Below are 13991 nucleotides of genomic sequence, written 5' to 3' on the forward strand. Positions count from 1 at the left end.
CAGCGGCAAAAAGTTGATATTTTGCCTTTTTTGACATTTTCAATTGGCGCAAATCGGAATCTTTTCAACAATGCAGAACTCGTTGTTTGGAAACAACTTTTGAGATATACATTCAATTATACATCTCATAAAATTCGGATAAACAGTTTGCGTGATATTGCCAACGTTTCATACATTTGTTTCTCACTGTGTCATCCCTTCTTTGCTATTGTCTAATATTGGAAAAATTGGATAGAGGGAAAAAACACAACATATGAAATGAAATACTTTATTAATGTTTTTGATATGACAGGCTACAAAAATCAATTAATGCTTCCTTCCTAGGAGGAGGAGAAATAAACTAAATCGAATGAGGGAAAATAAAATAATAGACAAATTCAGAGAAAGAAAACATTTGTGGCGAGTTAATGTAGAGTGCATATGCATATAACTTATCTGTCGGTTTAAAAGAAAGAAAGTACATTTTCTTAACAGAATTTAATTTGAATGTTCACGAAAAAAACTACCGACATTCGACAATAACTTAATTATCCTAAAATGCACAAGATGTTCCGTTAAATTATTGGGAGTAATGCGACAAACGAAGTATTGGACATGTTATAAGGCCTAAAAAATAGCTCCAGCTTAGTACAATAGTTAAAGCAGAGAATGTGCCTAAAACAGAACATCGTCTACATAAAAAAAAACTAGAAATAAAGGACGAACGTCTGGAATACAGCCGCGGACAGCAGCACTGATGCAGCAACTCGCAAACGGCATTTGAGCTAACTTATACACTATCATAAAGGATCAGTCTTCATTTTCACACTAAAACGACTATTGTCAAACATCGGCTCGAAATCGCGTGGGAAAACGTTTCTTCCGTCCATTCAGAGTTTCAGGGGAAACTCCGCATGGCATGAGAAGTCCATTAACCCACAAATGCGCGGTAGCAATCATGGCACAATCAAAACTAAACACGCAACCAAAAAAATGCAACCTTCCACAATCACTATCTCTGGATTCGTTCTCAGGTCATTTTCCTATACGCACAGTTTTATTTATTATTTTTTTGGAAGGAAATTATATCTGAAAAAGAAACAAGAGGTGTTAATTTTTGTTAATAAAAATTTGGTTGGGCGGCATTTGGCATTGGTTGAGCAAAAAAATCGTTCAAGAAATGCCCAATGACGTCGTTTTGCATTTCTAAGTAACAGAGAATTTATCCAATGTGCCGTAAAATCTTTAATCAACAAAGTTTGTATACTCAATTGATTTCGAATATAAAGATATTTTCAATGCTTTTGATATAAATTTATGCAGGTTTGGAAATGCGATGTCTGTGACAATAACCATACGAAGCAGAGCAAAATGTTAAAAAGAAAAAAGAATTGCATAACGATGAAATCAGTTGCCGGAAAAGTTAAATGAATATTACTGCTCGCTTGGCACTAGACAACACGGAAAATAGATTAATTTTAGCGACTTCTTGTGGGAAATAAATGTGGAGCAACAGTTTTTTCTGTCTAATAGACATCACGGAAATTATGGAATAATAAGGAATAAAACCAATAGAATTTTTGGCAGACCGCCAGATGCAACAATAACGGGATTGGCAAAGGCATTTAATCATTACTTTCAGGTCGGTGGTTTTTCAGCGTTTCTTAAAATCACATTGATGATACTCCTGTAAAAAAATAGGAGTAGAATTACTAAGAAAATGATCTCCACGCTCCTCACGTTGTCGGAAATGATTGACCAATTGGTGAAGGAAATTTGTTTGTTACCCAGAACATAATATTTAAATCTCCAAACAAATTGAATTTCGTAGAGAAGCACAGATTACACAATTTTTTGTTTCATGGGACATTTATACATAAAACTAAATCATATGCATGTTACGGCTGCAGTATTATCGACTTTTCGAAAGCATTTTACTGCGTTGAACATTGATGTGCTTCTGAACGAATTGGATTATTGTAGGTTCAGGGATAAAGCTCTTAAACGGATGTTTTCTAAATCAACCATCGAGAGTGATGAGGATAAATTGTGAGGTGTCTCAGGGTCCCGTACTGGAATTGACTCCGGAAAGTTGTTTGTCGATGACTCCACTGTTTTCTCGCAAAGGTCGAGTGAAATCTGTCTTGATAACATGATTAATGGGGATTTCCTACTGATAAAAAAGTGGCGCGATATAAATTATTTGAAGCTAAACATAGATAAAATATTACTCAAATGCGCTTTGAAAAGGTGAAGTCTAAGATAATCATATCAGGAAATTTTTCAGAAAGCAAATTGCAGCAACAGATGGCAAATTGGAATTTGAAAAACACACAAACTCTAGATAAAAAGGTTGGCCTGTGGTTGACGAACTTTTGCTCTACCGTATATAGTTTTTGTAATAATCGACCGTTTTCATGCACATCTCCAACCCTGTATAATACAAATTTGCACTGTTGATAAATTATGTTTAAAGCAATAAAAAAAAAACATGAGCCGTTTTTTCCTGAAAAAATACACAATGTTATAGGCCTAAGTGATCGTATTTCAATAACGTTCAATTGAAAAATTCCTATCGTAGTTGACTTAAAAATGTTAAAAAATATACTTACTTACGAGCTTACATACAAAATAACGACCATACGACTTACATACTATGGTTCATACAGCCTTTAATACACTGTGGGTTTGTCCGAGAACCTTTGCTATTACCGGGTGATTCATTTAAAAGAAAATTATTAAGCCCGATATGTATTCGTAATCGAGTATGGAATGTCTCTAAATCTTCACGTGAGGTTCTCTCAATCGGCGACCCACAGCAAAATATCACATACATACGAGGAATCGATAATTATAATTCACTTCAATTATAATTACGTTTACATTGGAAAGGTTTCTTTCTACTTACAATAACATTATTTACGTAACAATTAATTTACAAAACTAATGGAATTCAGGTATTTTTGGCAACGTTTAGAAACCCTTCCAAATCACAGATTCTTTAATTCTTAAGGACTAACCCTCCCCAAACTGCCCCTTTACCCGACGAAAGCGACAGTTTTTTTTATTGTTTCATACATCTTGTCAGAAATATGAAGAACACAGAACTTGTCTTTTAATTATCGAATTAACTTAATGACAAATACAACTATTCTGTGGAATTCTTCATAATCAGACAAGCAAACACCCACCCACCCAAAAAGGCACAATCGAGCCTTGAAACAAAACCTTTCATCAAAACTTACCGTCGACTTACCAATAAGTCATCACACCCCGAGCACAAACTCCTCACCTCCTCTCACTTCCCACATGTACCTGAGCTTTTATTCAACGAATATGGAATTCGATTCAAATCGTACCGGCAAAGAAACGTTTAAACGTCTTGGGACACTGAACCATAAGGTATTCTGATTCATTTTTTGTTGGCTATTGTGAAATTATTGCATGGTTTAGTGCCCATATAAAATCAGTCCCCATAGACGCCATAGTTGTTACTTCAGGACTTAAACAAAATAACTTTACTACAGATTTTGATCTGTGAGGACTAGAAAATGGAACATAACTTCAGCATTCGTTATGGCTTGAACAACTCGAAATCCCGTACAGTTATGTTGAAAAGTAAAAAAAAAGATTCGCTAATATTATTGTTTTAATAATATAGCGTAAAGTATAAGGTAACTGAACAAGTAATTTGGCTAAATCTTCAACTATCCTTACAAATGAGACGTTTTACTATTCGGTTTTCTAGATAAAAGTTTTAAAAATATAAGTAGATCAATCTGTAAAAATAGCCAAATATTATCGCGGAGGAATGGCAACTTACAATTTTGTTCAATTCAAAACGATAAAACCATAACATAAAATCGGTACGTTTCCGTAACCACCGAGATACGTCTTGGCAATTGGAGCCGAAGAGTTACGGAAACGTGCGAGGTTTCCCCAGAAATTAAAAAACTTACTAATTAAACAGCACGTAACCGAAGTGATAAATGACTTGAAAAAAGTTCTTTTTTTGTATTTTTATAATTTTGTAATAACTCGCGGCACACTAAACTGAGATGGAGTACCAAGCTGGAATAGAAATCTGCTTCAACAGCTGTTTCTGAAGTGCCAGCGTTGGTCTGTGGATGTTGGGCTCGTCTCCTATGAAATCTGGAAAAGATTATTAGCTTCTGAAGAATCAAGCTGAGAACAGTCACACTTATACTAACAACCGCATAATAGAAATAATTAAGAAAATCTGTTTTTGTTAATTCACATAAGCAACACGATTATTTTACCGATCGAGTTTACCACACAAAAGACTTACTGCGTGTAGCTGTCAGTAGAATTTTTGTTGAACTTCAACAAGTTTCCTGTAAAATGGAATCTTATAATTTTAATTCAATTTTTAACATAAGAGATTTCCTTAATACATTCTTAGTTCCCTACAAATTTTGAAACCACAAGATTCAAAATAACTAAAATAAAATGCTTCAATCCAGGATAGGTTAAAACAAACTTTAGTTTTGTGTCTGTATTTTAGTGGTAATTTTCTCATTTTTTATAGTTAAAAACAATCACAAACCTGTTTTGTAATTATAATAGTTTGATTTTGTTTCTTTTACAATGACCAACAGAAAAATAACTATCTCTACCGCTTTTCAGTACCTACATAACTACCGAATTCGTGCAAGTTCTTGCAATACGACATAGTTGGAAAAGTATTACATCAAGTAGTTTTAAAAAATGATCATTCCTAATTTATCTTTTCTTACAATTTAATTTCTTAAAGGTTTAGTTTATTTTAGTAAATATTAATTTAGCCCGCATATTTAATAAATTTGTAATAACAGTGTAATTGCATTCTATCTACCACAAAAGCAAGCTTTTTCAATTAAGATAATTTTCTTTTATAATTAGTTAGGTGAGAAAAAATGAGAAATAAATTACGAAACTCCAGACACAAAATTCATGTTGACCACCGTAATCAAAAACTAAGATTACCAAGTGATTATTGCATTTACACTAATAATTCATACATTCACTTAAAATTAGTTTTAAACTTTTCCTACTAAAAAAGGAAACAACAAAATTACCAAAAAAAAAAAATCAAATTTATGGAAATGTCTGTGACTCAAACAAAAATTTAGTTAGCTTACCAACTGGCTGCAGGTGCTGTAGCCTGCTGTGTTTGTTTCAATTTCCTGAGTTCCTTGCTCGCCCACGTAGCTAAAGTTTTGGTACGGGACACTCTCGACCTCCTTCCTTGCGCCAACATGTCATTGATAGGGCCCATGTCCAATAATTGGACCATTGGAGGTCCGAAAGCCGTGCACAAGTCACCCACGATCCCTGAAAATAAGTAGAAACGTAATATATAATTGCGGTAGTTTAAAAAAATAATGGACACTGAAATTCAACACAATCTCGTTGTTGACATATATATTAGTTGGTATAGTTGACGTTGATTCTTAGTTTTGATACGAAAATCCACTCACTATCGAACTCACATTTACAATATTGAATTAGGGTTCAATCTCAGATTTAGTCAGACAATATAGAATAGTAAATAATGAAAATTTAGAAAAAATCATATTTCTGATAAAACAAATATAAATTTCGTCACTTATATTGATTAAAACTTTGGAAGCTTAATAGGAATTAGGTTACTAGCAAGGCGGTATTCTCATTCTAAGTATGAATTCTTTCAAACATGCAACTCTTTCTTGAAAACTATTCAAAATTAGAGAATACAAGTGCTCCAAATTAAAGCAAACTATGAATTAAACATTTATACATATATTTAATGTCGTAATTTACCAGCTGCAACGGCTACCGTTCCATCAGAATGTTCCGCATCTTGAGCTACAATGGTGATAAATTGAACTATAAATGGAATATGGGACTCCAATAGGGCCACATCGGGTGAGGGTGACGGCCCGTCTCCCTTTAATCCTTGAATTATTCCTGTGTAAGCGTCCAGCACCCCTTCACGCAATTCATTCAGGTAGTCGACCATGTCAAAGTCTGAACGATCAACCTGGAAGTCAAATATAAAGTATACGTAAACTTTATAGTTTAATACACCTCAAATCAACAAGAATGTAGAGCTTTTAAAGCTCAAGAAAGAGTAAAAATAATTTTAAGTGAATATTTTACCTGTGCTTGTGATGCTTGAGCTAACGTAGCCAAAACGACCTCCAAATATTTCTTGAATTCCGGTCCAATGCTTAGAACGATGTCTCCAAATACCGACAAAATCTGCGGTTTCACACTACGGTGCACCGAATGTTCTCCCAAATTTTCAAGCAAAAGAGTCATAATTTCATCACAGTACGGCAGCATCTTTAATTTCAGTGCTCTGAAGATGTCTCCTGTGAGACCTACTGCAGTACCGCAAACCTAAGAGAAATCATAAACTTACTATTAACAACTGTCGCTAGTAATTACACTAACCTGATATTCTTGATGATTCTTTAATCCCAAATACAAGAACGGCTTGAATGCGTCCATGTACTTCAAGAAACCTTCGCCTAAAACCTCTACAAGAGTAGACACGGCCATAAGGGCATCCTCTTGTACTCCACCAGTTTTGTTGGAGTTAAACATAGTCAACAGAGCTGTCATCACCTAAACAACATTTAATTCATGATTTTTATTTATTTGAAAATAAATACAGATTACTCACGGCATCTGATATTTGCGGAGCATCATCTGGGGTAACTTTTCGTAAAACAGACTGTAGCGTTCCACAAAGAAGAGACTGCAAATCATTAAACTGAGATCGATCATTGTGGCTGTTAATGTGGGATTCCATTTGAAGGACCTAAATTAGTAAGAAAAAATATAAAGTTAAGTCACAAACGTTCGTGGAATTATTACTTGTTGTAATCGCTCCAAAATGACCATTGTGGTCTTTTGTACAGTAACATAACAGTCTCTAGGGGAATTTTTAACCATTTCCATGAGAGCTTCATAGGCAGCTGGTCGAAGATTTGCTTGCGCACCGTCGGGTCTGTCAGTGGTTTCCAATAATCTGAAGAAAGACATTTTGGTACCAGTCGATTTAGCTGTTGAAAAGAGCTTTTACCTTTGTACTATGAATTCGAAATATTGTGACAAACAATAGGTTTCTGGGGTATTATCGTCGTCACCACCAGCGATTTCAATGGCAGCTGCTTCGAACGATGCCTCAGCCAACCCTAATATTTGGTAATTAAGATAAAAATTCTAATTATGGAAATGTTATTCTCATAATTTATTTCTTTTATCACCTTTTCGTTATATATATTGGTACAATCATGTATAATGCTCTATGATTAAAAAGAGTTCATTCACGTGGAAGAAACTGTTACCTGAAAATGCCCAACACACATTAGCCGCCACCCGAGGTTCCGCTTTCAATCCGGTTATCAAACTTTCCAGCAACGGCTTCAAGAAGTTCTCATTTATGGCAGCTTCAGGAATAATTTCACAAATTCTTCCGAATGTCCAGGCTGCTGTGTCTCTCACCTGGGAAAAGCAAATATGTTAATTTTTTTTAAATGCAACCTTCAATTCATTTTCCTAAGGTGGGGTAAAAAACCTGTAAAATCCAAAGAATAAAAAATTAAACATATGTTCTGAAAATCACTCTATAGGGTATACAGAATAAATCTATGAATCTTAATCCAATTATTGTAGCTACCCTTCATAAATGATACAATGATCTTTCATAATGTGCAAATCTCACTACAAATATTCGCCTGACAAAAACTTACCGAATTTTTAAGTCTATAACTGTTTTTCAGCATTTATTTATGAAATACTTACCATTACACTACTGTCATACATGAGTTCTATAAGCGTCGGCATAGCCTGTTCTACTAAAGGTTTCAATGTAGCATTCTCTAAACCGCCTAGAATGGAACCAAAGGCCATGAGAGACGCGTCCCTAAACCGCCAGTTATCAGATTTGATGTTATCTGAAGTGAGACAAAAAGCCATTATTATTAATTAAATATGTTTTAATATGAAAGTAACAAACCTTTAATGAAGGGTAACACATGAGACACAATCTCATCTTCACAACAGGTGGATAACAGCATCAAACACACGCCGGCGGCTTTGCTGGGATTCCAATCATCTTCGTCGTCCACTTCTTCCTGTTTTGTGAGTTTCTGCAGTAGAATTGGAACAATGAACTGCAGGGCCCCTTTGGCATAATGACGGGAAACTCTGGAAGAACTTAATTAACTTTGAAACTTTCTAAAAAATATAACTAAATTTTACCTTGAAGGCGGCCTGCCAGCTTCTTGAGCTTCCGTGTCCTCAATGGCCAAATCCACTTCTTCATCACTTACATTAGACCAAAATTCTATGCCCTAAAAACACCAAGAACTACAAGTTGTACAAGTCACTTTAGAAAGACAAAAAGAGAATCATACCTGCAAAGCAACTGCATCATTATCAGATTTCATAGCCTCTAAAGTGATAGGAAAGAGGGCAGGGCCCATATATGGTTCCATATGCTGGTAGTAGAGGGACATAATTTTCACCAAACATTCCAGTGCAGTAACCTATATATGAAACAAATTACTCCTAGTCTAAAATATTATATTAACACTGTTAATACCTTAATTTGAGGATCTGGAGATTGTGTTGCCTCACATACAACTTCCATGATGTAGTTCCTTTCTGAAGGTTGGCCAAAATTTGCTTTGGTAAACTCTAAAGAGTTGAGTAATGCTCGAGTAGCTGCTAGTCTTACATGGTTATTCTGCTCTGTTACCCTCATGCCGTGAACAATGGCAGTTAAAATATCATTGGACTGATTATTAAGAACATCTGAATCAATTTCCTAAGAGAAGAAAAATATTTTTGTAAATTAAAAACACGCAACCAAAAATACCAACAGAACAAATATATCCTATAGTTTCTAAGGTTGCCTCCTTCTGCATTTCCGAACTAGCATTGACCACATTATTGACCAAAGTGGCAATAAGATCTGGCCATTGGTTTTTTGGCAATTCAGTCACGGCAATGTATGCCACACATTGAGCCGCTGAAGAAGGTCGACTCGTTTCGGTCCCAAGCGCTCCGACGACATTCTTTTTAATGTAGCTCCTAATGTCTTCGGGAAATTCTAACCAGCGCTGTTGATATTGCGCCTGAACAGCTTGATCTTTGGATGTTAATTGATTTTTCAGCTGCAGACCAGCGGCCATTCGGGCCACATGACTGTTTCCCCCATGTCTTAAGATATCTGACAAAGTTTTGATAAAGCCCAAGAGGTTTGTGGTCGCGGCCTGCTCAAGAAAGGATGAGGCCTGATCTTGGTCATTTTTGTCTGGAATTGAAAATTGTATATGAGCATCAAATTATTGCAGTACTAGTAACTTTAAGATGTCCTTATTAAGCACTAACTGGGGATATTTTTATGCAAGAAAAACATAAACTACACAGGTTAACAAAAGAACTGTTACTTTTGTGTCTGCTATATACAAAAACCTCTTTGTTCATAATAAAAGTTTATTTTTATTTATTTTACAATGATCACCTGCAGTAATGGTCATATTTAATATTTTATGACCATTTAAAATGCAAATTTTTAATGTTTCAGGACTTGGATTGATGAGAAACACCAAGGTGGAATTTCACTTGGTGTAATACTAATCTCATGAAGGTTCTTACATTATAATGCACCTATCCTCCATAACAGTTTTACATGTCCTTTATGCACTTATAGAAAACATTTCATATGTGTAGAGGTATTTAGGACTTCAATTCGATACTTTTAACATACTTTTTTGTCTTTAATTTATTTTTAATAGTCATTTCTAATTTATCTTTTCTTATGATTAAATTTTTTGGTGTTTTGTTTAGGTCTGAAAGTAAATATATAGCTCAAACATTTACTAAATTTTCTAATTATTGTAATTATTTTCTGAATATAGGTATGATATTTCCCCAATGAGGAATTCAATATACAGGATAATCAAAAAGTTAATCAGAATATCAAATCGTCGAAATAAATAATTTTTTGCTGTAATTTTTCTAAAAGCCATTGTTATTTGTAAAATTGAAATTCTATTAGAAATCAGTCTTTAACTAAGTAGGACTGTACTTCTTCCACAATACTAACGAGAAGCAGTTTCATAAAAACTTGATAAGCACAAGATATTTCAAGTAACAATAAACAAAATCTTTATTGATAATGTTATATTGCTCCAGAAATACTAGTTGAATCCCCTATCAACAAAAAAATGGAGAAGTTCCATTTCAACTCAATTCATATGTAAATTCTTTATTATGGTTTATAAATGACAAACCAAAAATTCAAAATCTGCAAAGAAATGTATTTATTAGAGGGAATTTTGAGAGTAGGTTAACAAAAAAAATCCAAAGCATATTGGCTTTCCTTCTTCGTTTCTCATTATTATTTTACATAGTCCAATTTTTTTATTGTCTTAAGTTAGAAACAGTTTAATTGATAAGGTAAACCGAGATGACTAATAGTCATTTAATAAAGTAAACATAGATAGATAGAGCCTATTGCCCCTCAAGGTCTGCTTATATCCTACTCTGGGTGAACTCGTCAATGACATATAAATGTTTTCTTTTACTTTTTAGGGATGAAAAGAAGATGAATCAGGGTCCAAGGAGCAGGAGGTATAAGGTCTAAACTGTCATCATGTGAAAATCCATACATGCTCATTGTGAGTGCAAAACCTGACAGATGCTTTCTTATCATATATGTAGATTGTTGATTGAGATATTGAGAATAATAAAAATATTTCCTTGGAAATCTCCATTTCCTTTCCAGGACATGCTTTTAGGTACCTCATTAAGCATGATAACAATTAGTTGTTCTTATTCCCAACATGTAAGGGATATTCAAGGTTTTCGGTGTCTATTTAGTGGTTGGGTTATTGAATAAAACACAACAATTCCCGGTAGATCTTTAAGAACTTTTAACATCATCCAGTAAACAAGATCCCCTCATACTCTACAGTTACTACACAATGAACATTTAAACTATGAAAATATCGACGTTTCATTTGTAATGCCTTATTATATCCTATGAGAGGATATAGACATATTGGAATAAATAGGACAGTGACCTTAATTGCTTTGAAGGTTATCACATTGGAACCAAAACCTGTGCATAGTCAATGCTCCCTTTCAATTAACTACCATACAATAAATAACTGATAAACAAGGGTAAAATAATAATGGACCATGATGATTAATACTAATGATTAGAACTAGAAGGACGACCACACTTTTGATGGATGTACTCACCGGAAGAGACTGTTTTCTCTAGGACTTGTATGAGGTTTATCGTTTCTTGATGCATTGCTTTACTGAATGGCTCGTCTTGTTATCTGTTTTATGTGCTTTTAACTACGAATTTTTAATTAAAATACCGGTGAACACCACATGTAAAACGATTCAACTGGCAGTTCTTGTGCGGGAAGGAATTGGCAAGATATTCCTACGCAAAGCTTGACCGATGATGTCGTTGCAATCGTTACGTGTTGAATTTGAATATTAGCGATTTTAAATCACAACATTTTCTCGTTGATGACGAGTACAAAAATTACTCTGGTAATTTGCTTGAGTTTTGTTTTGATGTTGTTCAATTATTTATATGGCAAGACTAAAGCAAAATTAGTTTTAATAAATTAGTAGCACTATTTATTATTGCGCAGTAAACTTTACCGCTAATGTCATATATGTCGTATATCTCATGATTGATCAATTAAACTGCCTGTTTTACCAATGTTAAAAGCAGTTCTAGGAACTTCGCTACTAGAGGACGCCAGTTGACGTTTCGGCGTGTAGACAATGTCCATAAAATGAAATTTTTACATAATAAATAATATTATATATCATTAATACATATATAATAATAATTATTACTAAGAAGACAATTAATTAATTTCTAAATAATCTTTCCTAATGACATTCACGTAGGAAAAATGTGTATTTCAAATAAAATAAAAGATTCTTCTCTATAAAAAAGAGCAATTTATTATATTTATAAATCACATTGTTGCATTATAAGTTAGAATAAATGAATCCATTATAAACTCATTACTGCAAATTAATTAATTACAAAAATTTGTATTAAGTCAATCGTCTCTTATAAGCACTGGTACACAAGTAAATAAAAGCAATGTAATATACCTAGACGTTGTAGAATCTTGAAAATCTTAATTTTTCCCGATTTTTCAAATTCTAGCTCTATTTCTGGCTAACTAAGCAGTCATCAAACCAGCCAGTTATTTTAATGGCTTTTCTTCTTGTTGTTTTCAACACTTCATGCCTGGTCTATTATTTGATTTTGTTTCTTAATAGACATGAAAGCTATTTTCGACCAAAGACGGAAGCTATAAAACGATAATGAAGCAATAAGAAATTAAATTAAAAGTGATGGTTTAAGACAAAGAGTTTATAAAAGATATACGAGTTTTATATGCTATTTTTTGTTAGATTTAAGGTTGATTTAACGAAAAAGTATTATTCTTATATTAAGCCTTCAGGCAGAAAAGGCTAAAGATTAGAAAAAATGTAAGAGGGTGGCAAGGAAAATAAAAAATAAAATAATAAAAGCATTTAAAACTTGGCTGATCAAGAATATGAGTTTTAATATCTCAATTTAAGATCTCAAAAAATGTAAAAGTAACAGACAAAACAATTTGCACATTTTTTACAAATTCGTCAATTTCAAGAATTTGTCGGATTATGATATGACTTACCTATTTTCACTCTTACAGCATGGTTTTGCATAATGTACCTATGTAAATGTGGCATTTAACCAACGTCTCAATATGACACTCATCCGTAACTTTACAAAATTCGTCGATTTCTCGGCTCCAAAAAATTTTTACACCTCCTTATTAGACATTTTTACACGCATTTCTGTAATTACCTCATACCCACCTCCAAAGTGATGGCTCAGACATATTATTTTCTTATACGTTCTTGTAAATACCACTGGTTTATTTTCCATGGTTGTCTGTTGATTGGCTGTACAGCATCCACATGCATCTGGGTGTGTGTTAAACTTTTAACAATACTTGATTGCTAATTACAAAGCACTAATTTTGAAACGGATGGGCAAGTTAACACCTCGCATTGACATAAATAACGAGGAGGTGAAAATAAGATAATTGGCTATAAAGACGTGATGATGTTTTGTTAAGTATATGGCCTTAGCTATATCCTTTCTCAAAAATGCAATAAGGGTTTTTTCATTTTTTTAATGCGGGTTTTGCACGACTTTGCAAGGGCAGAGTTGTAAACTTTATTTTTAAGTTTTTAAGTAGTAAACTACTGCTTTATCTCGTCTTTTACTATTATTAGTAGTAGAAATTTAAAGGATCATAAGTCCTTCATTAATAAATTGTTTCTTCCCTTGGAAGCGATTCAATATTTTTAGATGAAAATTTGAAAAAATAGCGAAATTTTGAGTCGATACATATATATATTTATATGTATGTATATATACAGATGACGTCAATTGTGTTATCTCAATGTCGTAGAATTTTTGAAAAGAGAAAGACATTTCTTAATAAAGAAGCTTACAAGGTGAACATTAATAAGATTATTTGTGGGCTCTATATCCAGGCCCGCTTTGAAGAATTTTTTACTTGTGATCTGGACTATCTTATTGATTTATTACAATGCTTGGATGCAGGAAGGCATTCAGTATGTAAAATTAAACACTTTTTCTTCTTCATATTCAAGATTTCCTCTATTACCTAACAATAAAAGTTCCTTAAACCATCCCTGTCCAGTCCTAAAAGTAGTTAGCTTTTCAAGCAAGACTAAAAAGACACAACACATTCGCTATAAAGATCCAGAATCCAGTAATACATTTGTCTCTCTTATTTCCAGGTTTCGGGACAAAAGTCGTAATTGTGTCTGGTTTGTCCTAGGTTAGTGGCGTTATTTCTGTCCGAAATTACGGAATTAATTAGCTTATCCCCCGAAATAGCCTGGACACAGATGTTTCGGTCCTTTAGTTTGTTAAGAAAAGAGCT

The 13991-nt window shown here is 33.6% G+C and overlaps 1 protein-coding gene across 2 annotated transcripts; it reads right to left on the reverse strand.

Moving 5' to 3' along the window:
• Positions 1 to 254: 254 nt before the first annotated feature.
• Positions 255 to 11481, reverse strand: Fs(2)Ket (Importin subunit beta Fs(2)Ket). Of its 2 annotated transcripts, XM_066394782.1 has the most exons (17): positions 11245 to 11481; positions 8856 to 9289; positions 8576 to 8800; positions 8388 to 8519; positions 8233 to 8324; positions 7988 to 8178; positions 7774 to 7925; positions 7317 to 7473; positions 7052 to 7163; positions 6844 to 6997; positions 6650 to 6787; positions 6418 to 6591; positions 6121 to 6363; positions 5782 to 6001; positions 5121 to 5313; positions 4289 to 4334; positions 255 to 4148 (listed from the first exon to the last, which is right to left on the reverse strand). In XM_066394782.1, the coding sequence occupies exons 1-16, from the start codon at positions 11297 to 11299 to the stop codon at positions 4301 to 4303; spliced, it is 2706 nt and encodes a 901-aa protein (XP_066250879.1). In that variant the 5' UTR covers positions 11300 to 11481; the 3' UTR covers positions 255 to 4148; positions 4289 to 4300. The 2 variants fall into 2 exon arrangements, with proteins under 2 accessions (XP_066250879.1, XP_066250880.1); XM_066394783.1 differs by lacking the exon at positions 4289 to 4334 and having other exon boundaries at positions 255 to 4131; positions 11245 to 11476.
• Between the last annotated feature and the right edge of the window lie 2510 nt (positions 11482 to 13991).

The sequence above is a fragment of the Euwallacea similis genome, chromosome 11 (assembly GCF_039881205.1).
Source record: "Euwallacea similis isolate ESF13 chromosome 11, ESF131.1, whole genome shotgun sequence".
Classification (NCBI taxonomy): domain Eukaryota; kingdom Metazoa; phylum Arthropoda; class Insecta; order Coleoptera; family Curculionidae; genus Euwallacea; species Euwallacea similis.